This window comes from Coregonus lavaretus (assembly GCF_964263955.1).
Source record: "Coregonus lavaretus genome assembly, chromosome: 7".
Taxonomy (NCBI): Eukaryota; Metazoa; Chordata; class Actinopteri; order Salmoniformes; family Salmonidae; genus Coregonus; species Coregonus lavaretus.
Genome location: NC_139994.1, coordinates 35,862,110 through 35,889,927, shown reverse-complemented (window position 1 = coordinate 35,889,927; position 27,818 = coordinate 35,862,110). Strand labels below are relative to the sequence as shown.

The following is a 27,818-nucleotide window of genomic DNA, read 5'->3' as shown; positions in this document are numbered from 1 at the left end:
CCCACAGAGCCCCAGCACAGCAACACAGTTAGACCCAACCAAATCATGAGAAAACAAAAAGGTAATTACTTGACACATTGGAAAGAATTTACCAAAAAACAGAGCAAACTGGAATACTATTTGGCCCTAAACAGTGAGTGCACAGCGGCAGAATGCCTGACCACTGTGACTGACCCAAAATTAAGACCCGTGTAGCTCAGTTGGTAGAGCATGGCGTTGTGGGTTCGTTGCCCACGGGGGACCAGTATGAAGAAAAAAAAACTCACTAACTAACTGTATGCACTCACTAACTGTAAATCGCTCTGGAGAAGTTGTCCTGTCCCCTTAGCAGAAAAACACCCCCAAAGCATAATGTTTCCGATGGTGTTCTTGGGGTCATAGGCAGCATTCCTCCTCCTCCAAACACGGCGAGTTGAGTTGATGCCAAAGAGCTCCATTTTGGCCTCATCTGACCACAACACTTTACATTTACATTTTAGTCATTTAGCAGACGCTCTTATCCAGAGTGACTTACAGGAGCAATTAGGGTTAAGTGCCTTGCTCAAGGGCAGACAGATTTTTCACCTAGTCAGCTCGGGGATTAGAACCAGCAACCTTTCGGTTACTGGCACAACGCTCTTAACCACTAAGCTACTTTCACCCAGTTCTCCTCTGAATCATTCAGATGTTCATTGGCAAACTTCAGACGGGCATGTATATGTGCTTTCTTGAGCAGGGGGACCTTGCGGGCGCTGCAGGATTTCAGTCCTTCACGGCGTAGTGTGTTACCAATTGTTTTGTTGGTGACTATGGTCCCAGCTGCCTTGAGATCATTGACAAGATCCTCCAGTGTAGTTATGGGCTGATTCCTCACCGTTCTCATGAGCATTGTAACTCCACGAGGTGAGATCTTGCATGGAGCCCCAGGCCGAGGGAGATTGACAGTTCTTTTGTGTTTCTTCCATTTGCGAATAATCGCACCAACTGTTGTCACCTTTCTCCAAGCTGCTTGGCGATGGTCTTGTAGCCCATTCCAGCCTTGTGTAGGTCTACAATCTTGTCCCTGACATCCTTGGAGAGCTCTTTGGTCTTGGCCATGGTGGAGAGTTTGGAATCTGATTGATTGCTTCTGTGGACAGGTGTCTTTTATACAGGTAACAAGCTGAGATTAGGAGCACTCCCTTTAAGAGTGTGCTCCTAATCTCAGCTCATTACCTGTATAAAAGACACCTGGGAGCCAGAAATCTTTCTGATTGAGAGGTGGTCAAATACTTATTTCCCTCATTAAAATGCAAATCAATTTATAACATTTTTGACATGCGTTTTTCTGAATTTCTTTGTTGTTATTCTGTCTCTCACTGTTCAAATAAACCTACCATTAAAATTATATACTGATAATTTATTTGTCAGTGGGCAAACTTACAAAATCAGCAGGGGATTAAATACTTTATTCCCTCACTGTATGCAAAAAACTAAAACAAAAGTAAAAACTGATCTACCCCCTAAAAAATAAAATAAAATAAAAACACTCATTGACTGAATGGCCAATGCCTTCCAGGGACCCCTCACTGACAAAGTCTCTCACTTCCCTGGAAAATGGAGCAGGACCCTCACTTCTGATGGATTTAGTGGATGATACGGTCACCATTCCTGTTGCCCAATCATGGAAGCACGTCACCTGCCGTAGGCCAAATGGAGGAAAGTGGCCTGTGGAAAGTTGGTTTTCTTTGGCGTTGGGAAGCCCGACCCAAATCCAGTTGTTTAACAGCTTCGCCCTCCCGGCTTTGGAGGATCCAGCGCCATCGTCCCCTATCCTGACTTATAATAATAATATGCCATTTAGCAGACGCTTTTATCCAAAGCGACTTACAGTCATGCGTGCATACATTTTTGTGTATGGGTGGTCCCGGGGATCGAACCCACTACCTTGGCGTTACAAGCGCCGTGCTCTACCAGCTGAGCTACAGAGGACCACGACTTCTTCCCAGGGGGATTCTGCCTCAAATTCTTTCTGGACTCGGATCACCTGATCTCGAGGGTGTCTGACGCACCGGCTCCTCAGTCAGCCACAATGCGGTTTGCGGCCAGCTTGAGGCGCAAAAACTGCCGGACCTCCTCTGCCATCTCACCAGCCGTTAAAGTTGGCAGCTCAATGGTGAGAAACATCTCGGTTCCAGGAGAAAAACCTTGTGCTATCCTGGGGCTTGGGTACAGGATATTACTAAGTGCGTCCTACAGTTTTACGCCAGAAGGGGGCTGTCGATGTCGTAATCCATGTTGGATCTAATGACATTAGGATGGCTAGCTGAAACTGGATTTTATATATATATAACCGATTGGAACTCTGAAAGACTCCAATAAACGTCCAATTATTTCAGGCCCAGTACCATGACTGATTCGAAAGATTCAGTAGGTTGCTGGCACTACACGACTGGCTACGAGTCTACTGTAGCTCTGTTGGAGTTACGTTTGTGGATAACTTTGACACCTTTTAGAAACAGAAGTTCTACAGAGAGGATGGTGGGTCCATCCAAATCATCTTGGAGCCTGGACCCTGTCCTCACATTTCAAGGATACGCTGAGACATTGACTTACCTACACCAAGTCCCGCTCAGGTGATCCAAATCATAAATTATCAGCATTATAATCATACTACAAGTAACCATCGACTCATTTAAACCCACTTCCTCACTCGAGGCATAGGCCTAATGGTTCAGTTCTAGGCAATACTGTACCTATTCCAATTCAAGTCAATCCCATGGTATTTTCTAGTAGGGTGTTACCTGCTGAACATGGCATGTTTGTATTATAAAACACCTCATCTGAAATCCTGCAGCTGCGGCCTTTGACTGATTTATGTAAAGTTAGATTTCGAAAATGTATTTTATTGTAACTTTGGCTTCTCAAACCAATGCAGAGATTCTGGTTATAACTGAATCTTGGCTAAAGAAGTCTATGCCGGACTCTGATGTGTATCTGACAGGTTATTATGGTTTTAGATCTGCTAGAGTTCGCAGAGGGGGTGTCACCATATACATAAAGAGCAATTAAAATGTTTCTGTATCCATCACCACCTCTGTCCCTAAACAATTTGAATGTCTAGTCCTAAATGTTGGACTAATTACTGATAGTGAGTGATTTTAAATATAGATTGGTTAATGCCAGTATCTGATGGGCTGAAATATAATTGTACTGAGCTAAATCTAACTCAGCTGATAACTAAACCAACTCGCCCAAACTTTAAACACCCAGAAAATCCTCTATTAGATATTATTCTAACAAATGCATCTCACAATTTTACAGCCAATGGGATATTTGCCAACGAGTTTAGTGACCATTGCTTGTATAACAGATGTTATACTACCTAAATCTCGCTCGCGCATTATTATAAAGAGACTTTTTAATAATTGTAATATCCAAATGTTTTGTCTGAGCTGGGGTTGAGTGACTGGGGGATTGTGTCAACTATCACCGACTCGGATCAGGCTGTTAATTGTTTTATTTCCCTGTTTAACTCTGTTGCAGATAAACATATCGTACAAAAAAACTAAGGGTAAAAGACCGATGTAATCCTTGGTTTACACATGAATTGTCTGAGAAATTACAGCAAAGAAATTGAGCTTGGGCTAAGGCTAGATTGGCAGTCCTTGAGACATTTGAGAAATAGATGTCTATCCCTGGTTAAAAAAGCAAAATTAACACATTTATTGAATTATGTATCAGTGGTGGTAATCCAGCCAATTTCTGGAAAGTGGTCAAATCTTTTAAACTCCTCCCTCTCATTGCTCCAGCAGGTTTAGACATTTGTGATGCTTTTAATAAGCATTTTGTTGTTTCAGCTAGCAATGGATAATCTCTGAAAATTCATCTCATCCCACTAGAGTCCTTTAGTCACCTCTGAACAGATTGTGGAGGATGATGCACTGACTCACATATGCTATTTTTATTTCAACCCTTTGATGTCTATGATGTACGTAGTGCTTTGCTAAAAACATAAAGGCTGATTCACTTGATCCCTTCTTACTGCAGCCCTCTGCCCTACTTATTGCAGAACCACGGACATATTTTTTACTTGTTTCTGGTGTTATCCCTAAGATTTGGAAAGCGGCACATCCTCCCCCTACATAAAGATCCTTCTGACTTAGATAACTACCGTTCAATTACCAAATTATCTTGACTTTCCAAAGTTTTAGAATCCCTTACTAACTTTCAGCTAAGAACTTTAACTTCACTCTATTCTTAATGTGCACCAATCCGGTTTTAGACCTGGACATAGCACAGTTTCAGCTGCTACGCTTATTTTAGACGTGTTAAATTGTTTGGATCATTAAAAAAATCATTGTGCTGCCTTATTTACAGACCTTTCCAAGGCCTTCGATACTGTTGCCCAGCCCATTCTTATTCAAAAGTTGACTGAAATAGGCCTGGATCAGGTTTCTTGCAGGTGGTTTGAAAATTATCTGTCAGACAGGACTCAATGTGTGATCTCTGATGGCGTTAAGTCTCGTTTCCTGGATATTACAAAAGGTGTACTGGTGCAGAGGTCGGTACTGGGACCTGTTCTCTTTACTATTTATATAAAAATATTGGTCTGTTAAAACTTGTAATATTCCTCTATATGCAGACTACACTTATGTATGCCATTGCCGCAACTGTTGACCAAGCTTTGTTCGAGCAGCAATCTGACCTTGTTACCTAACAGAAAGCCCTGGTTAGTTTAACTTAATGCGGGCAAGACTAAATACATGTTGTTCTCTAGTTCTTGCAAGAAAAGTTGCAGATGGACTACATATTTATTAATTGGATGGTTCTCCCATTGATTGGGTTCCCGCCTACAAATATCTGGGCATAGACTTAATGTTTTAAAAACATATGGATGATCTAGTTAAAAAGCTAAGATTTAAAAATGGGCTTCATTTTTAGAAATAGATCTTGCCCCTCCCTAAATAGCAGAAAGCAGATTGTACAGTCAACTTTCCTGCCAGTTCTTGATTATGGTGACACCATTTACCAGATTTCAGCAGCCCCTACTCATAAACCTCCAGATGCAGTCTACCATAGCGCCATTCGTTTTATCACTGGTGACAGTTTTTATACTCACCACTGCATCCTGTATCAAAAAGGTTGGCTGGTCCTCATTAAAGTCATGTATATCAATTAATTACTCTTTTGTTTACAAAGCCACACTACACAAGCTTCCAAATGACCTAACTCACAGGACTGGTTAACTCGAGGTCCCTATGGTCCCGACCAATTAAGGTAGATCCTCCTTTAGTTTTAGTGCCCCCCACTGTTGGAATAACCTACAAAATTCCTTGCATCTGGATTCCCTGGTGCCGCTAGGGCAGTTTAGGACTCTGGTGTTCAATGAATTCATTGAGGATTGCAGTTGTTTTGAATTGTAGTGTTTTATTCGTTGAAATTGTGCCTTGTTTTTTTAATTATTGTTTTAAATTGTAATCTAAAATAATTATTCCTGGTGTGAGAAAATGTTGGTACTCAGGGCACCATTGGGAATGAGACCCTGGTCTCAATTGGGCTACCCTGAATAAATAAAAAGTTCAAATATATTTTTGCAACAAGGCACTAAAGTAATACCGCAAAGAATTTGGCAAAGCAATTAACTTTTTTCCTGAATACAAAGTGTTTTGTTTGGGACAAATTCAATACAACACATTACTGAGTACCACTCTCCATATTTTCAAGCATAGTGGTGGCTGCATCATGTTATGGGTATGCTTGTGATCGTTAAGGACTGGGGAGTTTCAGGATTTAAAAAATTAACAGAATTGAGCTAAGAACAGGCAAAATCCGATAGGAAAACCTGGATCAATCTACTTTCCACCAGGCACTGGGAGATGAATTCACTACTCAGCAAGGCAAGATCTACACTGGAGTTGCTTACCAAGAAGACAGTGAATGTTTCTGAGTGGCTGAGTTACAGATTGGACTTATATCTAATTGAAAATATATGGCAAGACCTGAAAATGATTGTCTAGCAATGATTAACAACCAACTTGACAGAGTTTGAAGAATTTTGTGAACAATAAAATGGGCAAATGATGCACAATCCTGGTGTGGAAAGCTCTTAGAGACTTACCCAGAAAGACTCACAGCTGTAATTGCTGGCAAAGGTGTTCTACAAAGTATTGACTGAGGGGGGTGAATACTTACAGTACCAGTCAAAAGTTTGGACACACCTACTCATTTTTTATTTTGTAGAACAATAGTGAAGACATCAAAACTATGAAAAACACATGGAATCATGTAGTAAAATGTTTTTTTACAAAAAAAAAAAATAATAAATAAAAGTGTTGAACAAATCCAAATAGATTTTTTTGATTTTTCAAAGTAGCCACCCTTTGCCTTGATGACAGCTTTGCACACTTGGCATTATCTCAACCAGAGTCATGAGGTAGTCACCTGGAAAGCATTTCAATTAACAGGTGTTAAAAGTTAATTTGTGGAATTTATTTCCTTCTTAATGCATTTGAGCCAATCAGTTGTGTTGTGACAAGGTAGGTGTGGTATACAGAAGATAGCCCTATTTGGTAAAAGACCAAATCCATATTATGTCAAGAACAGCTCAAATAAGCAAAGAGAAACGACAGTCCATCATTACTTTAAGACATGGTCAGTCAATACGGAACATTTCAAGAACTTTGAACGTTTCTTCAAGTGCAGTCGCCAAAACCATCAAGCGCTATGATCAAACTGGCTCTCATGAGGACCGCCACAGGAAAGGAAGACCCAGAGTTACCTCTGCTGCAGAGGATAAGTTCATTAGAGTGAACTGCAACTCAGATTGCAGGCCAAATAAATGCTACAGAGTTCAAGTAACAGACATATCTCAACATCAACTGTTCAGAGGAGACTGCGTGAAATCAGGCCTTCATGGTCAAATTGCTGCAAAGAAACCACTACTAAAGGACACCAATAAGAAGATGAGACTTGCTTGGGCAAAGAAACACGAGCAATGGACAATAGACCGGTGGAAATCTGTCCTTTGGTCTGATGAGTCCAAATGTGAGATTTTTGGTTCCAACCGCCGTGTCTTTGTGAAATGCAGAGTAGGTGAACGGATGATCTCCGCATGTGTGGTTCCCACCATGAAGCATGGAGATGGTGGTGTGATAGTGTGGGGGTGCTTTGCTGGTGGCACTGTCAGTAATTTATTTAGAATTTAAAAAGGCACACTTAACCAGCATGGCTACCACAGCATGCTGCAGCGTTACGCCATTCCATCTGGTTTGCGCTTAGTGGGACTATCATGTGTTTTTCCAACAGGACAATGACCCAAAACACACCTCCAGGCTGTGTAAGGGCTATTTGACCAAGAAGGAGAGTGATGGAGTGCTGCATCAGATGACCTGGCCTCCACAATCACCCGACCTCAACCCAATTGAGATGGGTTGGACCGCAGAGTGAAGGCAATGCAGCCAACAAGTGCTCAGCATATGTGGGAACTCCTTCAAGACTGTTGGAAAAGCATTCCTCATGAAGCTGGTTGAGAGAACGCCAAGAGTGTGCAAAGCTGTCATCAAGGCAAAGGGTGGCTACTTTGAAGAATCAAAAATCTATTTTGATTTGTTTAACACTTTTTTTGTTACTACGTGATTCCATGTGTTTTTCATAGTTTTGATGTCTTCACTATTATTATAGAAAATAGTAAAAATAAAGAAAAACCCTGGAATGAGGTGGTGTCCAAACTTTTGACTGGTACTGTATGTACATGAGATATTTCTGTACTGATTTTCAAAAAAGGAGCAAACATTTCTAAAAACAAGTTTTTACTTTGTCATTATGGGGTACTGTATGTTGATGGGAGAGAAAAAAAATAATCAATTTGAACCATTTTGAATTCAGGCTGTAAAAAAAAAATGAAATAAGTCAAGGTGCATGAATACTTTGTCGTCGTATGCAGAAACATACATAATGTGATTGTCATTTTTCTGGGGGGTTTTCTGGTCAAAAGATGAGATCTGCCAAAATATGGACAGTACATCAATAAGTCACACACACAACAAAATAGGCATACCACCAAATCAATAAATAGGCATTGTAAAGTTACTCACGTCCTCATTCCAGTCCTCAGTACCCCACTCTTCTGACACGCTCCTCCAGGCACCTATACGAATGTAAAGAAAAATATACACTGAGTAATAGGTTTCAAACCGACCAGGCTTGAAACAAAAAAGGAGATGTGATGTGTAGGGCCTCATAAGATGGAGGTTCAATCTTACAAGGGGCAGAGTCAAACTTGGGTTGGTAATTTGTTCCCTCTCCTCTCGCAGAGTACTCAATCCCTACAAGAAAGGAGAAGTGAGACGTGGTAAGACTAGGGGTATACTACGTACCGGGTTTGAGGCGTTAGCGAGATAACTTTGGTAAACTGAGTTCAACTCGGGATAACCGGTACCACGAAAGTAGCTCACCTTTAAGCCAAGTACATTTCTATGGCAACGAATCCTTCAGAACTAACCTGCTCCAGGGCAGGCTAACTCTAGGCTAACTTCATTTTTTCTGAATCAAGAGTCTGAGCTGCGAGTTGAGGAGCAATTAAATCAGATTCCCTCCCTCCTGCTAAGAATGAGTCATCATCCCCTTAATTTGAGGAAGACTGATTAAATATTTTATTACTCCAATTTTATTTTGAGCTTTAAAAAATAATAACGTTAAAAGAGGTGTAAAGGTACACGTATTCGTACCGAACAGTTCGGTAAGGGGACTTCGGTTCGGACTGTGAACCCGAATGAATACATAAAAAACATTTACCAAAAAAAACAGACATGCCCCCTTTGAGTCACAAGTGCGCATCTGACACTGAAGGAGACAGTGTCATGGTGTGTTCGTAACCAAGTGGAAATTTACCACATACGACTTGAGAAGATCAACTTGAACAGCCCTCAAACTGGTAATTACTAGTGGGAAACTCGTCTATCATCCTGAGCACCCATTTCTCCCACATGGTGACCTCTGAAGTCACCTACTAAGGAAATGGCCCCTAGAACAGCATTTTTGGCAGTTAAATGCAACAAAACATTTATAAAAACCAATCTATTAATGTTGGTTTTGAACTGTAATTTGTTTACACGCATGATAGCTGTACTTTTAGTTTATCGTTGGCGCCATATGGTTTCTCAACTAGTTCAAATCATATGAATGCATTCAACTTGTATTTACGACTTCACAACTGGTTATTTCCCACCTCCCACATGGTTACAAATGCAGCATGAGAGTGGAAACTTGAGGCACAACATAACGATCCGGTCACAACAGACAATGCAAGGAACATTTTGAAAGCTGAACATTATGAATGGCATTTAATTTTCCCGCTGTACCAAAACCCACAATATATCCAGAACCGTAACACCCCTATTAAAATTAAATCATATTACACATTTAGTAATGACAGAATGCATTTGAAACTTCACACAAAGTAACACTTTTGTCTGATTTAATGCAATTATTTTATCAATAGTGGGGAAAAAGGTGCTTGTGCATTGTTAAATACACCAAAGACTGCATTAATGATAAGTAGTAAAATAAAGATGGCACTTCTAAAAGCCTATTTCACACCATAGCCTGCTGAATTTGCAAGATAACTTTTCTTTCATTTTGATTTCGGCACAAATGAAAATGTGTCACTGAGTCGCCAATGAATTGATGCTTCAGCATGGTCTCAAGAGTTTGGTGTTCAACTAGCCACATGCACGCCCATTACAAGCCTGCTAGAGTTAGCAGCAGGCGGACAAGCAATATCCACCGTCGTAGTACGGATGAAGTCTGAGCTGGAATGTTAAGCTAACTGAAGCTGGCTAGCTTTAGAAAACCCTGAGTAGATCTAGCTTGCATTGTACTATACCCCTCAGATCATTTCCAAGACCAGCAAATTAAGTAATATCAGACCCCATGGAGAGTTACCAGTTATTAACAACTAGACCACCGTCTAACCCTCCACCATCTTGCCTACACCCATCTTTCTGATACTTTCAGGCCTACAGGAAGTGTATAGGCAGGTGTTTTTGGACTAGGCACTAGCTTGGTTTCTTAATGGCTCCTTCCTCTGCCTCTAGATAAGCTAGCTGGACTTTCCACCATCTTGGTAATACACCATCTTGCAGAGATAAATGAAGTGTCTAGGCCTAGGTTGTGTGGTTTTGGACTGGGGCTGAGCAGTAGCTGGGTTCCTTACTGGGTCCTTCCTCTGACTCCAGGTTTCCCGTGTTGTTCCAGGTGCTTCCCCCGCCGTAGCTCTCCTCTGTCTGGGTAGGCTCAGCGTAGTCCGCCGGGTTGAACGTTCTGCGAGAGAGAAGAAGCCGTGGTTTTGAGCAGAACCACTTCCTATGCCTCTACCAACTGGAATATTTGACTGGGGGGGGGGGGTATACTGTAAAAGGAGGAAGTAAGTAAGCAGCGAGATAGAGGAAGTGATTGATGAGATCTGATGTGTAGCAGCTAGACAACATTCATCTGAGAAATGTCAGGATGACAGATTCAAAGATACTTTAGGAGGACAACCAAGGAATGGGCAGGCAGTGCTTTATTTTTCCTCAACTCTTTCTCTGGCACTGTGATTGGTGGTAAAAAAACAATGTCTTTCGACGCATCATTTCACGGCATGGCTTCAGAGACAATTATAGAAAAGCACACATCCTTCAAATAACTGTTCTCTTGCTTCTTTCAGGCTCAGGCACACAAGTTGTACAGTGCAGTACAAAATAGTGCAGTACAACCTAGTGCAGTTCAATTGACTGACTTCAGCAGTTTTCAGGATCTGACTGGAATTCAGACTATTCATGTTTGACTAGCTCCCGATGAGAACCAACGATAACAGGGGTGCTGTAGATTGGCAGGGAAGGACTCTTGATTGAACCACTGGTCACACCAGTTTAACACAGTGCATTTAAATACTGTATCCCCGACATAGCGTATTGTAATATATTTATACTACTGTACATTGTATTTTAGTTTAGCTTGTGTAAATTCCCCAGTGTAGAGATCCATAGATTTAATTTTGATACTACTACAGTGCTATTTGGGTTGTTAAATCGGATTAGTCCCGCCATTCTTGATTTATTGCCTTTGTCTTGTTTCCACCCCTTATACATTGACATTTGACTGCATTGTTAAGAGCTAGTAACATAGGCATTTCAATGCACCGCTATAACACCTGCCAAACTCTGTAAACGACCAATAAACGTTCATTTGATTTCTTATGTCGCTTGTGTCAACAGGTTTACCCTCAATGTTCAAGAGACAGCTGTCATTTAATTCCATATCGTTTTACCAGGGTGCACTTCATTTTGGTTTCATCTGCCCTGATACCCTGTTTCCTGTGTGTCTATCTCCATCCTTCCCTCATGGCATTTGGCAGAATGATCCCCCCAACAGATAGCAAGATTGACACACTAACACCAGTGGCGGTGCACTCACCTCTCATCTCCTGAAAAATCATATCTGGGCCCCTTATCAATCTGGCTTTAGAGGAAAAACAACAGCAACGATTACAAGCAGCACAACGGGGACAGATGGGGATGCAGTGTGTGGTTTTAGACTATTCATTATTTTACAGAGGAATGTATGGAAATCACATGCATGGACAAGTCACTACACTCTTGCAACACACATCTGTGAACACTGCATTGTTGAGGCAGTCATTTTCTATAGGTGTAGCTGGTTGACTACAAAGGGGAAAACAGGGCTGCCAAACAAACACTGAAAACTGTGTTCCATAAGTAACAATAATTGCATTATGATCAGGAGAGGAAGCACAGTTAAAACCAACAGAACACACTCATGCAAACACAGGCTCCCAAAGGCCACAAGAGCAGCAGCGGAAGCAACACACTAAGAGTGACATGTTGGGGACAACGCAACACAATCTGCCTGGCTGTCCGTCTACGCAAGCCTATTGCGCTGGCTCACTCGCGCTCCAGGTTAGTCGCTATCCAGACCAAGCCAAACTTGCGCACACATACACGCCGGCTGACTGGAGCCTTTCTGCCACAGCAAACGCATTTGCCCTCTCCTCTAACGTATCCCTATTAAACTGTAGAATAATAATTTGTTTCAACTTGTTAAAATGAAAGGACTGATGCAGTTGAAGTAGCCATTAAAACACAATTCTCACATTTTATGATCAGTTCATCTTTCTTTCATGTCCAACAAACCAGGTGCTTCAGACATAAAAATCACCATTCATTATTTCAAAGGGATGGAATTAACATGCAGGTTCGTCTTTGAGGAAGCGTTTCAACCTGCTGCACCCCTGGGAAAGAGCCCACACTAGCAGCGCCCACTCATCTAAACCCCACAAAGCCTGGTCTTTGACAACCCTAGAAATAGTAGGCTGTGTCATCTCACTGGGGATTAATGCTAGCCCTAACACCTAAGAGGAATTATATAGCCAACTATGTGTTACTAATTATATACCAAGTGACATAAAATATATAGTAATATGTCTTATTGAGTGAATTTGATACTACTCATTATCAAAGCCGGTTTAAAGGGCTGGAATTTGATACTACTCATTATCAAAGCCGGTTTAAAGGGCTGCTTACAATCTCGTCACTGTGAGCCTCGTCAAATCAATCAAAAATATATAGTATATATGACATCTAGGGTGCTCAATGACCAGGGTTGGGTAAGAGGCAATGCATACTGACAGACAAAACATACAACTCACACACAAACCGGTGCTCCATTTAACCCAAAGGGAAGGACAAAGAACAAGAACACACCATGTCAGAGTCACCGAGAGCAGAACCCTATGTGCAACAATCTCAATGCCTACCCATTGAGTTACATGTATGGTATGGGGTCTACCAATATCTGACTTGAATGCAAATCCGATATTCAGAGACAAGAGCTCAGAGGAACTCTGAGTTACATAAGGGTTTATCTACAGCCCACGCATTTCAACATGATTTGGCCGATTTATATTCTTCCTCCATTGGATTAAGCCTTTTAAAAATGGGCCAGGTCCTGCTCTCTGGTGACCATGGCAAAAGGTAAGAGGGAACATAATTCATTCTCTGTGAGCAGCAGATGTGTTCACTTACCCCATGCCCTGCGCCGAAAACCTGCCCCCTCGCCTGCCTCGCTCCCGTTCTCCCCCTAGGGGGACAAACAAGTTACACTACTGACAAAATAATTCCACTACAGAAAATACAATGCATTGTCCCTTGAGGAACATTTGCCGTCTTGAATGCACATTAAAATTGTATTAAGCGCACTACAGAGAATGCACGGCGCCCGACGGCAACCATTTAGTCGCATTTTGCAACCCTTTGACTTGGCTGTGAGAGTAAAATGTTTAATTGGTCTAATCGGTGCAAGCTGCACGTTGAGTGCATATAGGCCTGAAATGTACTGTTATAGATGATTAATACATGGCTACTAGGAGTAGGTATTATATTTATTTAGAGTTAGCGATCTAACGCATGTGTTTTGAGTTTCTACTTTCTCAGGTTGTTGAATTAGCCCCAAATTAATTAGCCTATGTGATATTAGTGAACATAAAGATGTAGGCAAATTCATCTCTATTGAACTACAAAAGTCAGAACATTTTGGAGCCCTATTTTGACAGTAAAATATAGCAGCCTAATTGTCAACCCAATATTTATGACAATCACTAGAATAGGGTGCACATCAAAATATCTTGAATCATGCATTCCTGACAAAATCATGGACTGGTGCCACCAACTGAAAAAGTTAGTGGCCCTGGAATGCTATGACATATTTGACACACTAGAGGGGGCATTAACTTTAGTTTATGTTGGGACCTTGTTTCAGGAGTCCAACAAACAGCTCTTGCCAAAGATGGAGGGACTTACCTCTTCCTCTGCCCCGCCCCCTGTGGCCTCGCTCTGTGCCCCTGCCTGCTATCCCAGCAGCCTTTCCTCCATCCAGACCATTCTCCTGTACACGGACTGAGAGGAGAGGGAGGCCGCATTACATTAGAGGTAGTGAGGGAAAACGTGTGTGGAGTCAGAAATGGCGTTTGAAGTTAAACATATTTTTCAGAAACCTAAGGTGAGAATGGGCAGGCGCTACGAAGGGTCTACTGGTGTGCCAGCGTCACTTCCCATGACCCTAATGCAAAGGCATGTGATTTCTACTCACACTCTCGTCCCCTGCTAGCCCCTCTGCCCCTGCGTGGGGCCCCACCTCGACGACGTGCCACGTCCCTCTCCGCTCCCCTATCCCGGTTCTCCTTTCCTTCCTCTCCGGTCTCGGCATGGCCAGGCTCCTTTTGACCGGACACTCCTTTCTTCTTCCCCACCATCTCCCAAGAGTCCTGAGGAGAGGTGAGGTAACATACAGGGTTCACTTTGATTATGTTAGTGGCGAATCCTAACTTCCATTTTAAGTCGAATTTTCACTTAGGTATGCATTCATGTCAGTGGGAGATAAGTGAAAATTTGAAGTTAGAATTCTCCCTGTAGTTAGCTGGATGGGTAACCTTTTTACTCCCTCCCTTTGGCCCAACTACTAAGCCCTCACACAGGCCAAACTCACAGTATCTGGGCTACCCTCCAGCAACACGTTGATGGCTCTGTTGACATCCCCGTTGCAGTCGTGCAGTGCGATCATAGACTCATCCTGGTCCTTGCCTGTGATGTCAATCAGCTGGACAGGGGGTAACGGATAACACAATCTTCAGTGAGTATATTGCAACGTAGCCCTTTACACTCGTACTCATAATACGGTTTGAAAATGGCAGATTTGGGAACTAATAAGCGCTTAAATTGAAACACAGAGGCTGTAAAGTAACAAGCTATAAAATGTCAGATCTCAGGCTCTGCACTTCACAGCGCTGTATGGGTTTTGACTGACAGCCATTCTGAACACCACACACTACAATAAGTTACCACCATCCCTCCCACTAAAAAGGCAACTATTGTACATTTGAGTGAGGGAAATGCTGTAAATTAAGAGGACTATGTCTTTTGAAAGATGATGTTGAGGATTATAATAAATACCACTTTGATGTCATACAAGCAAGTCAAACACCTGTGAAAGCCTAAAACTGTAAGATCGTATTGTATAATTTAGCAAGTCATGTTGGCAATAGAACAACCTTTCAAATGGTGCCCACCTGACTCAGATTGTGATTTAAAAAATGGGCCATTTTTGGATAGCGTAAACATTAGAGTGATGTAGTGTCCCCCAAACAAAATTACAAGTGTGCTTGCTCTAGTTCCTCAATGGCACAGCTAGGAGCGCTCAAAAAATATTATTTGAGTCATAAAAGTGCATTGTAATTACTTAGAAGTGTATGGCCACAGACACCAGTTAGTCCTCTGTCAAACCATTGTAATTTTGTTTGTCTTATGTTGCACTTACCCCACATTCTCCAGGAATATTCTAGTATTTCTAGATTTCGTTAACAAATGCGGCAAAAAGTACAGTAAATGTAAAATGCACATAAAATCAACAGTAATGTTTGGATTCAGTCTCGTGTCAGGTGAACCTGTTGTCGTCAATTTTGGTCTAATCATTTTACGATAATCTCCAAACTGTTCCCTTTTAATTGCTACCATGCTTATGTATATGCTACTCATATTTATTCAGTAAGAAACATTTCAATGTAGCCCTATCCTTATAGGCCAATTCCCACAAGTGTAAAGGGTTATGGAACATTTATTTGATGCATTTATACTTTAAGCAATGAAGTAAACCTAAGCTCTAGCTACCAGACCAGAGCAAAAAAAGAGGCTAAAGGTGGTTTGATGCTACAAGTAAGGACACTTCTAGAACTTTGAATGTACACTAATGTAACGGTCCTCCCTTCAGGCAGCAAAAAGGGTCTAAAAGGGTGCTGGGATGCTACATGTGATGAAGGGTGAGCCATGTTCTCACCTGCTTAACTTTTTCTTCAAAATCAGCATCATTGTGGTCCGAAATCATCTGCGCGAGTCGGATCTGCTCAGCAGTGGCCTGTGTGGAGAAAGGGTGACCACAAATAGCCTTTTAAAAAGTGTCTTATGTCATCTCAATGACAGTCGTTTATCCACCCATTACGTATTGGTTAGGTACCACATGTAGCTCTTCCATCACAATCAAGCTATAACAATTAATATATTGTAGCAACATGGAGAAAGGCGCCAATTCTACGGCTCACTGAAGAGTGTTTCAGAACCACAAACAGCGACCGTATCCAACGCGGGAGAAGGCGCATGTGTTATAAAATAATATTCAATTTATTAGTGTTGCACCATTATTTCTACAGTGAGGGAAAAAAGTATTTGATCCCCTGCTGATTTTGTACGTTTGCCCACCGACAAAGAAATGATCAGTCTATAATTTTAATGGTAGGTTTATTTGAACAGTGAGAGACAGAATAACAACAACAAAATCCAGAAAAACACATGTCAAAAATGTTATAAATTGATTTGCATTTTAAATGAGGGAAATAAGTATTTGACCCCCTCTCAATCAAAGATTTCTGGCTCCCAGGTGTCTTTTACACAGGTAACAAGCTGAGATTAGGAGCACTCCCTTTAAGAGTGTGCTCCTAATCTCAGCTTGTTACCTGTGTAAAAGACACCTGTCCACAGAAGCAATCAATCAATCAGATTCCAAACTCTCCACCATGGCCAAGACCAAAGAGCTCTCCAAGGATGTCAGGGACAAGATTGTAGACCTACACAAGGCTGGAATGAGCTAAAATACCATCGCCAAGCAGCTTGGTGAGAAGGTGACAACATTTGATGTGATTATTCGCAAATGGAAGAAACACAAAATAACTGTCAATCTCCCTCGGCCTGGGGCTCCATGCAAGATCTCACCTCGTGGAGTTGCAATGATCATGAGAACGGTGAGGAATCAGCCCAGAACTACACGGGAGGATCTTGTCAATGATCTCAAGGCAGCTGGGACCATAGTCACCAAGAAAACAATTGGTAACACACTACGCCGTGAAGGACTGAAATCCTGCAGCGCCCGCAAGGTCCCCCTGCTCAAGAAAGCACATATACAGGCCCATCTGAAGTTTGCCAATGAACATCTGAATGATTCAGAGGAGAACTGGTTGAAAGTGTTGTGGTCAGATGAGACCAAAATCGAGCTCTTTGGCATCAACTCAACTCGCCGTGTTTGGAGGAGGAGGAATGCTGCCTATGACCCCAAGAACACCATCCCCACCGTTATGCTTTGGGGGTGTTTTTCTGCTAAGGGGACAGGACAACTTCACCGCATCAAAAGGGACGATGGACGGGGCCATGTACTGTCAAATCTTGGGTGAGAACCTCCTTCCCTCAGCCAGGGCATTGAAAATGGGTTGTGGATGGGTATTCCAGCATGACAATGACCCAAAACACACAGCCAAGGCAACAAAGGAGTGGCTCAAGAAGAAGCACATTAAGGTCCTGGAGTCTCCAGACCTTAATCCCATAGAAAATCTGTGGAGGGAGCTGAAGGTTCGAGTTGCCAAACGTCAGCCTCGAAACCTTAATGACTTGGAGAAGATCTGCAAAGAGGAGTGGGACAAAATCCCTCTTGAGATGTGTGCAAACCTGGTGGCCAACTACAAGAAACGTCTGACCTCTGTGATTGCCAACAAGGGTTTTGCCACCAAGTACTAAGTCATGTTTTGCAGAGGGGTCAAATACTCATTTCCCTCATTAAAATGCAAACCAATTCATAACATTTTTAACATGCGTTTTTCTGGATTTTTTTGTTGTTATTCTGTCTCTCACTGTTCAAATAAACCTTCCATTAAAATTATAGACTGCTCATGTCTGTCAGTGGGCAAACGTACAAAATCAGCAGGGGATCAAATACTTTTTTCCCCTCACTGTACATTATATAACCATATACCATTTCTGTATCACATGCCTTAGAGCAGCATTTCCCAAACTCAGTTCTTGGGACCCCCAGGGCTGCATGTTTTGTTATTTGCCTTAACACTACATAGCTGATTCAAATGATGAAAGCTTGATGATTATTTGAATCAGCTGTGTAATGCTAGGGCAAAAATCTAAACGTGCACCCCTTAGTGTCCTGTGGACCGAGTTTGGGAAACCCTGCCTTAGAGTGATGGACTGTGCCCTCCCCATGGCCTCCACAATGGATTAGTCCACTGAGACAGGCGCGAATCAGACAGGTGTCTTGTGCACCATGGAAAAAATTAAAATAAATTGCGACTGCTTGACTAAAGAAATCTCAGTTGACCAACAGCCTGTCGACAAATCGACTTAATTAGATCATCCTTACTATTTACATTGTTTTGTTCACAAGGTTGGTTGTTTTTCAATGTTAGTTTGAGTCTGCTGCTTCAACTGATAGCGAAGAGATGCTGTCTACTACTAGTCAGATCCAAAATCTCACACAGACACTTGACAACTTGAGTGGCCCCATTACCACAGTAACCTCCTGCCTTTAAAGTGTCAGCTGAAAAATGTTCTGATATTTTAGTTTAGACTCTGGTTACAAAATGTAAATAAATTGAGCAATATATCACAATACTTCCAACTAATACATTTTTTGTTTTAGAAACATTAAGCATGGTCTTTTTTTGGGTGCTAATTATAACGAAAAAATATTTTGGCTGGTAAAACAAAATTTAAAATATCAGAGTGGCTGGTAGATTTTTCCATCTACTTGCCACAGTGGCTGGTGGACCAAACACTTAATTTTAGGCCCTGGAACCAAAGAATCAGCTGTTGGGTCAGTGTGTGGGGTAACTAAGTGCATGACATCCAGTGTGGGCAGAAGGGTTGAGCGCAGGGTACCAACCTGAGGTCTCTGCTTGTGCTGTGTCTGGCCTGTCTGCGTCTGCTGCTCCCAGCTGCCGCAGGCTCGGTTTCCGCCCACCGACGTCATCATTTACAGTATATACAAATAACAGTATTTACAAAGGAATAATACCTGAGAAAGGTGGGAGAGGGGTTCTGTGTCAAATTCTCATTACCTTTTTTAAAATGTATTTTCCTTTACTTTCCAACCCCACCACCCCTCCCCCAATTGGGGTAAACTAGTGAACAACAACGCTTAGGCCTCTACTTCCAGCTTATACATACTATATACATTTTACAGACAGAGTCAATTTTACAATAATTATATTTAGTTAGTTTTTACTCCTGAACTTCCTCAACCTCTCCAATCATTTTCATGATGTCCATCCGGTTTGCCTCTACATGCCATATCCCCTAAACTGCTCTTTCACAAAAGTTCTCAACATATATACTTATTATGGACACAGTATGTTTTACATTAGTTATTTTGTTATTAGTTATTAGTCCCAACCTTCAGCTCAATTCAACCCCTCCCATCTATCTCTTAACACCATCCATATTGGAATTCTACATGCCATATATTTCTCAACTGTACTGTGATGTTGAAAATAAACATTTTTGCTAAAAGTATTATTATATTATTGATCGATTGACTGACTTTTCAGATCACCCAGTAGTGCTATCTGCAGGGTTAGCTCCAGGTAAATATTGCAATCCTTCAGCCATTCCTGGACCTACAAATGGACAGTACCAAAACAAATGATCTAATGATTCTGTCTCTTCGCAGCAAGATCTGCAGAGATGGGAAGATTGTGTCCCCCATATGGATAACATTATATTGGTTGAATTTTGTATAATAATTTTAATGGAAATTCTAAGTTTTGAATCTGGCGTCGTTTTGCGTATCAGTTCATAAACCATTTGCCATGGAATCGGTACGTCAAAAATCTCTTCCCAACTATTTTGCAATCTATATGAGACAGCTGTCAATCCTTTGGTCCTTAAATGAAACTGGTATACTTTTTTATTTATCAATTAGTATATTTGAGTTTAACCACAATATTTGTTAAATTATTTGTTCTGGAGTTTCTGGAGGATTAAATTGAAACTGCAGCCAACTATCTATGGCTTGTTTTAGAAATAGTGATATTTGGGAGATGATTTCCTTTTCAAATAAATGAAAGAGAGTGGTTGTAATCTGAATAAAGGGTAAAAGGCCATTCTTGAACATGGGGTGAGACAATCTTACTAATTTGCTAGAGAACCAGTTCGGATTTAAGTATAACTTTTGTATGACTGAAGCTTTTAGTGATAGGTCTAATGCTTTAATATTTAATAATTTCTGTCCTCCAAATTTATATTCATTATATAAATAGGCCCGTTTAATTCTGTCTGGCGTGCTGTTCCAAATAAAATTGAATATTCTTTCTCATAATAAAAAATAAATAAATGTTCGCTAGGCGTAGGCAAGACCATAAGCAAATAGGTAAAATGGGATAATACTAACGTGTTAATAAGGGTGATTTTTCCACAAATAGACAAGTATTTACCTTTCCATGGTAGCAAGATCTTATCTTTTTTTGCTAACTTTCTAATAAAATGTATTGGAGTGAGATCATTTATTTAGGAATATGTTTTCCGAGTATATCCACATCACCATCAGACCATTTTATATGTAAACTACACTAATGTAAAAATTGTATTTTTTTGTGATCCAATACGTAATATAGTACATTTATCATAATTTGGTTGTAATCCAAAGAGGTTAGAAAATCTATCTACATCCTCTATGAGGCTGTGGAGGGATTCTAGTTGTGGATTTAAAAGAAAACATGAATCATCAGCGTACAATGACACCTTTGTTTTTAAGCCCTGGATTTCTAATGCCTTTATATTATTGTTGGATCAGATTTAAATAGCTAACATTTCGATGGCCATAATAAATAGATATGCCGATAGTGGACAACCTTGTTTTACTCCTGTTGACAGTTTAACATTTTGTGAGAAATAGCCATTATTTACTATTTTACACCTAGGGTTACTATACATGATTTTAACCCATTTTAGAAGAGATTCTCCAAAATTGAAATGCTCCAGGCATTTATATATAAACTCCAGTCGTACTTTAACAAAAGCCTTTTCAGAGTCAGCTATGAATAGCAGGCCTGGTTTCCCTGATTTTCATAGTGTTCTATTGTTTCCAGTACATGCCTTATATTATCTCCAATGTATCGTCCATGTAAAAAACCTGTCTGATTAGAATGAATAATGTCCGACAACACCTTTTTAATTCTATGCACTATACATTTCGCATCACGATACTGAAGTGTAAGGGGCCTCCATTTTTTTTTTTTATGGACTGGATCTTTATATTTCCCAATTGTATCCAGTTTCAGTAATAATGAAATCAGACCTTCTTGAGTGTCTGATAATCTACCATTTACATAGGAGTGGTTAAAACATGCTAATAACGGTCCTCTGAGTATATCAAAAAAGGTTTGGTATACCTCAACTGGTATGCCATCCAACCCTGGAGTTTTCCCTGACTTAAAGTCTTTAATTGCATCCAGAAGTTCCTCCTCTGTAATTTCACCTTCACATGAGTCTTTCTGTATGGCTGTAAAGTTGACATTATCAATAGAAAAGAAATCCATACAATTAGCTTCTTTCTGTATGGCTGTAAAGTTGACATTATCAATAGAAAATAAATCCATACAATTAGCTTCAGTTACAGGAGATGGAGGCGACTGAAACGAAAACATTTGTTTAAAGTACTTTGCTTCATCCTTTAAAATATAATTTGGTGAATCATGGTTGACTCCATCATTTGTAATCAGTTTCAGTAAATTATTTTTGGTACCATTTCTATGTTGAAGATTTTAAAAAGCATTTGGTGCATTTTCCCCCATATTCAATAGCAATTGTTAATGCGCATATTTTACATGATGGTTGGGGAGCAAATATAACCTTACCCCCCAAAAACACGTTGTTTAACCCGAGAACTGGGAATAGTGCATAGATAGTAATTTGGTAAAGGTCCTGGGCCCGGTTTCCCAAAAGCTTCTTCAGTTCATCGTTAGAACGTTCTTAGGAGCATCGTTAAATATCTGAGCAGTTTCCCAAAACAATCATTATTAACACTGCACTTGAAAAAAACGCCTGCCTCAGACCTCTCGTAGAACAGCTAAGTGCATCGTTAGATGCATTTTTGCCCTCCTGCAGCAATAATTTTGTACCTTCATTTTAACAGGAAAGACCGAGACCTAGGACTCTTTTACAAATGCACACTGTATACACACACTACATACACACACTACAACCAACATACATACATACATACATACATACATACATACATACATACATACATACATACATACATACATACATACATACATACATACATACATACATACATACATACATACATACATACATACATACATACATACATACATACATACATACAGTGCATTCGGAAAGTATTCAGACCCCTTCCCTTTTTCCACTTTGTTACGTTACAGCCTTATTCTGAAATTGATTAAATTATTATTTAATCATCAATCTACACACAATACTCCATAATGACGAAGCGAAAACAGATTCACTCATTTTGAGTAAACTTCCGAAAGGGAATGAAGGGAAGTGAATGATCGTTAGACGACACACCCCCTTCAACATGCATACTGCAAACAGACCATACTCATCTTGTCTCCTCTTATTATCTTTGGTTGACGCGAAAAAACAAACATGGCGGCACGCACAAACTACCCATCGTCGGATTACTTTAGATTTCTAGAAAGTGTTCTACTCAATTATTTTGATCAATGGTAAGCTCACCCGTGATGTGATGAATAGTAATTGCTATTAGCTAATTCATAGTGTTTTCTGTCAGCCGAGAGTTATCTAAATATGACCGCTTGTGTTACGTCAATCTTTCCTCAGTTAAAGCTAGGACATTTTCCGGTTTTGATTATTGTGTTATGCTGCCACTACTTCTGTGAATGTCTGAACATTGCATCCCAAAATAAACAGGTCACATTCAGGACATGAGTATGTAAGGACTGTTTGTGTGAAATGTTTGTGAAAAAAAGTGTGGCCAGCTCAAATGCTGACTGTTGCGTCAATCGAAACTGGACGTTCTAATCACACCGGTTTGAGCAGACGCTGCAGGGACCACTGTAGAATGATCACACCCGCCACCCGAGTGGCGCAGCGGTCTAAGGGTTCGATCCCAGGCTGTGTCGCAGCCGGCCACGACCGGGAGACCCATGAGGCGGCCCACAATTGGCCCAGCATCGTCCGGGTTAGGGGAGGGTTTGGCCGGCCGGGATGTCCTTGTCCCATCACACTCTAGCGACTCCTTGTGGCGGGCCGGGCGCAAGGACGCTGCCTTCGGTCACCAGTTGTATGGCGTTTCCTCCGACACATTGGTGTGGCTGGCTTCCGGGCTAAGTGGGCAGTGTGTCAAGAAGCAGTGCGGCTTGGCAGGGTCGTGTTTCGGAGGACGCATGGCTCTCAACCGTCGCCTCTCCCGAGTCCATACAGGAGTTGCAGCGATGGGACAAGACTAACTACCAATTGGATATCAAAATATAGATCACACCCGTTTGTTGGTACGTGTCAAAAGGTTAAATCGTGATGTGATGGGAATCGATAGTTACATACAGGTATTATTTTAGACGATATATCGTATTGGCAACATCGCAATATGAATTTTGCTCCAGTAGTTTTCCTTCGTAGCTTGTTCTCCATCTTTTTAAATAAGGAGCCACTGTTTTCAGCACTTCAAAACTCGTTTTCTCATGGCTCTCTTGTCCCTCTGCAGAAGACATACGGTGAGCAATACGTTTGGAACATCTAAAATTGCCATAAATATATAATCATAATACATATCGTATTGCCACCGAAGTATCGTGAAGACCCTGGCAATCGAGAGAAATAGTAATGGCGTCTTTTTGTAGGCACTAAGTCCTTTGTGGAAATGAATGCCGTTTTTGTAGAGGTTTTGGATAAACACCAAAAATATGTATGTGGTAAACACAAGCTTAGGAGACCTTATACATTTTGTTCTATGAGAGTCTTCATCCTCTAACGTCCTTTTTTTGTGAATTTTGAAGCATTTAAGTAATTTTAAAAAGCACATAAAGGCTTCATAATTCATGAAAGGTCATGTTAACAGACTGATATTATCTCATAGAACAAAATGTATAAGATCTCCTAAACTTGTTAGCCTCAGACCATATTTTCTGCATTTATCCTAAAACCCCATTCTTTCCCCATAAATAACGGCTGAACAAAAGTGTTTTTAGGTATGATGTAGTTTGTCGATTAAAACGTCATAAAAGTATGTTAAAAATGACCAACCAAACATGCCCAGAATGTTTACAAAATGATTTATTTTTATAATTGTCGGGTTATGAGTAGAGTATGCAATTTATCATAGGAGTAATGAGAGTACCCTACGGTGGTACCTTACTCAGGGCGTATAAAAAAAAAAAAAAAATGTTACGTTAAGCACCACCTCGCCTTGTGTATCTATTTTAAATTAGAGTTTTTGTAGAAATAGGCGGGGTTTATGACTTTGTGGCTGTGGTAACGACCTATTCAAAGAGATGGTTAGCTAGCCTAACGTTACCTAATTTTAAACAATTTGGTTCTTGCTAGCTAATTGGCCAACTAAAGTTATATAGCTAGTTAGTTAACTTTACTTGGGAGATAAGTTAGCTTTAGTATATGCAAATAGGGTCCGATTAAATTTGAGTTCGCTAGCTACTTTAGCTAATTGAGATCTAGCAAATTACATTTATTTGGCACACATTTGCTGGGAGGCTAGCTAACAAGATACTGTAGCTACTATGGTAGCTTGTTAGCGGAGGCTAGCTAACAAGATACTGTAACTACTATGGTAACTTGTTAGCCAACTAACTTAGCATATATTTTAATGGAGTCTACTAGTGAACGATGCAACACACATCGCTCTGGATTTGACATTCACAACATGGTTTTATTTAGCTAACGTTAGCTAGCGATTCGTTAGTCTCTCCAGCTTGTTAGCTAACGTTACATAAACTCCATTAGTATTATTTCACTAAAACCCATTAGTTAGCTAACGTCCGGTCTTTAAATAAATATAATTTGCTTCGTAAACATAACATTATTGACTAACTGTTAGTTTGCTAAGATGTTATGTCATTTTTAGGTTACATCCATCCAGCCTGGTCGAACTTGTCGATGAGATTCCGTTCTTCTCAACCTCATGGCGAAGAGAAGACTGACTAACAGCCATCGCAGTTAGCTAGATTTTGTCTCTCAACCATTCAAATCATCACAGTTACCCTAATTGGAAAACATGGTTATTCGTACCGCCTATTAGTGAGCCCACAAACGCATAGGCTGCACATTAACGTGGTAACTAACTCACAAATCACATTACAAGTTGCACTATGCAGCATCAACCAACGCGCCGCCGTTGGGAAAGCTACCGATGGGTGTTTGTATGAACACGACACCGAGGCTCTATGTAGGCCCGTAGGCCCAAAATAAGGAAAATAAATAACATGCGATACTGACCAGAAACCCAGATGAATGTCTTATATTCTGCTATACAACCGACCACGCGGTCTCTCTGTCGACCTCCTAGTCGGATTTCGACGAAATGAAACCTCACAACCCTAGAATAATGCACTTGTATGAGGAATTATGCCGAACCGACTCGCGCAGACAATAAGCGAGAGACTCGGAATTTACCTGTGTCTTTTCCACTTTGACACCACAGATAGCTCCGTCACGTGGTTTACAAACTTGACCCTCGACACGTGATCACCCATCTATAAAAACGGGAATAAAATGTATATCAAATAAATAAACAAACTTTAAAATATTTATAGTGATTTCCTATCCTAGATTGTCCGATTTGTCTGAGTGACTGGGTGTTAAGCAGGGCCACTATAAGGTGCACTGATGAGTGTGCCAGGTAACCTCAAAAAATTAATTATTGTCATTTTAGTCGCCCTGAATGCTATTATGACTGTAATAATATTCTGCCATTTAGCAGACGCTTTTATCCAAAGCGACTTACAGTAATGCGGGCATATTTGTATTTATTTTTGTGAATGGGTGGTCCCGGAGATCGAACCCACTATATTGGCGTTACAAGCGCCGTGCTCTACCAGTTGAGCTACAGAGGACCACAGATTGCAATTATCTTGTAAACCTTTCATTTACATTTGTACATTTTAGTCATTTAGCAGACGCTCTTATCCAGAGCGATTTACAGTTAGTGAGTGCATACATTTTTTCATACATTCAATTCCAATAGAACGCTGTGTTTGCCTTGCAGCGTTGTGTTGCAGAGGCAGTTGCAGTGCGTTATGTGTGGTGCATACCGCAGTTGCCAACTCCTCATTAAGGAAAGTAGCTATTGGCTGTCCTAAAAGTCGCTAGTGTGAGAGATTTATTATGTTTATAATTGATGGGATGACTAACTTAGAAAGAATGCATTCTTGACTGGGCTAATGTAGGTTGTGACACCTGGCAAGCTGTGATTGATGTGAAGAGCTGTTTTAGGGGGTAAAGGGAGATAGGGATTTGTGTCTCCAGATGCTGGAATATACTGGTTCTTTGTGATCTGTGAACCTTCCTTGGACGTAGGAATGGTGGCTAAGGGAGCTGGCTCTTCTCACTATGACAGGTTGTTATGATATGGACATATGCCTGGTAACAGAGATGCATCAACGGATTGACTGAGTAAGTCTAAACCACGCTCAAGTCTCTACTCTAATTGGTCAGCAGAGAGGTGGGAAACTCCCTCTGTCAGAGTATTTGAGCAAGAACCCAGAACAATGGGTTAGTTCTCTGGGGTGCCCTGCGAGGTATCTCAGAGAGCCCGTATATACGAAACATCATATTTACCATTGAAGGTTTTTGCATTAATTAAAATAACTAGTATATCTTAGAAGTCGTGTTGACCTCTTTTGTTCCTAATACCAGATTTGAATTGACGCGACTTTGACACTAGAAGTCGCTAAATGACGTCATCACCTAATTTGCATAATTGGCCATGTGCATGTAAGTCATGGGATAGACAAAAAGTGAGTAAAAAGGAGGACTGGGCCGCCTGTGAGTGCTTTGGGACGGGGGTGGGGCCCCCACCTCCACGGCAGCACCCGCTGCTCGCTGAGAAGAGTAAGAACGATAGGTGCTTTCACGTCAGAGTCTCCAATAACACCAGAAAAAGTTGCTAGATTTGTCGCTAGTCGCTAGAGGGGTCTGAATACTCTGTAAATATAGCGACAAAGTCGCTAAGTTGGCAACACTGTGCATACGTTGGATTTATCGAACGTATGCATCAAATTGTATGCGTAGACTTGGCAGAAAGTATCAAAATGTGAATGTAGAATTTTGGTTGCACACATATCCAGTTAAAAAGATTGTGGGATAACATAAATACCAACAGTTTGACTGCAGAATTTCTTTACATATTATTTATTCGATGACAACTACAAATTAATTGTGAGAGCATATAATATATCCTGGCTCCAACCATCTGGAGCAGGTGATCGAACTGGCTTCGGTCCAGACGGTTGGAGCCAGGATCGCCAGGATGGATACCAACTACCGGGAGTCCATCAGTCCAGTTGAACGTCTGGCGATTTGTCTCTGGTAAGCTAAATTGAAGTGAATTTTTAAAGCCTTTGATACCGTAATTGATTGATATTAGATATATTTTATGTGCAACCTAGCTAGCTAAAAAAAAGGGCTCTCTAGTTAATAGCCCCTATGTGACATCAGATGTACTTTTACAGAATGTTCATTAGGACTATAACTTTTCCCAAAATTGGTTTAAAACCCTTTTTTAATGATGCAATGTTACCAAATGAAAATACATTTGGGGTGCCTTCTGCAGGACCCCTTGTTGTTCAACAGTTACAGTCATTCATTACATTATTATTGGAATCATGTACACTCTTAGAAAAAAGGGTTCCAAAAGTGTCCTTCTGCTTTCCCCATTAGGATAACCCTTTTTGGTTCCAGGTAGAACCCTTTTTGGCTCCAGGTAGAACCCTTTTTGGTCTGGTTGGCGAATACATGCCT

The 27,818-nt window shown here is 40.9% G+C and overlaps 1 protein-coding gene across 3 annotated transcripts in view; it reads right to left on the bottom strand.

Annotated features, from left to right (window-relative positions):
• LOC311131981 (ubiquitin-associated protein 2-like) overlaps positions 1-25,476 on the bottom strand; it is a 67,308-nt gene extending 41,832 nt beyond the window's left edge. For all 3 annotated transcript variants that reach the window (XM_084165131.1, XM_084165132.1, XM_084165133.1), the window contains exons 1-11: positions 25,296-25,476; positions 18,724-18,855; positions 15,847-15,924; positions 14,503-14,613; positions 14,107-14,281; positions 13,818-13,913; positions 13,044-13,098; positions 11,416-11,460; positions 10,175-10,281; positions 8,223-8,285; positions 8,055-8,107 (exon numbers count right to left, since the gene is read on the bottom strand). In XM_084165131.1, the coding sequence (XP_084021257.1) occupies positions 8,055-8,107; positions 8,223-8,285; positions 10,175-10,281; positions 11,416-11,460; positions 13,044-13,098; positions 13,818-13,913; positions 14,107-14,281; positions 14,503-14,613; positions 15,847-15,924; positions 18,724-18,813 (873 nt within the window). In that variant the 5' untranslated portion in view covers positions 18,814-18,855; positions 25,296-25,476. The remainder of the gene's footprint in view (positions 1-8,054; positions 8,108-8,222; positions 8,286-10,174; positions 10,282-11,415; positions 11,461-13,043; positions 13,099-13,817; positions 13,914-14,106; positions 14,282-14,502; positions 14,614-15,846; positions 15,925-18,723; positions 18,856-25,295) is intronic.
• Between the last annotated feature and the right edge of the window lie 2,342 nt (positions 25,477-27,818).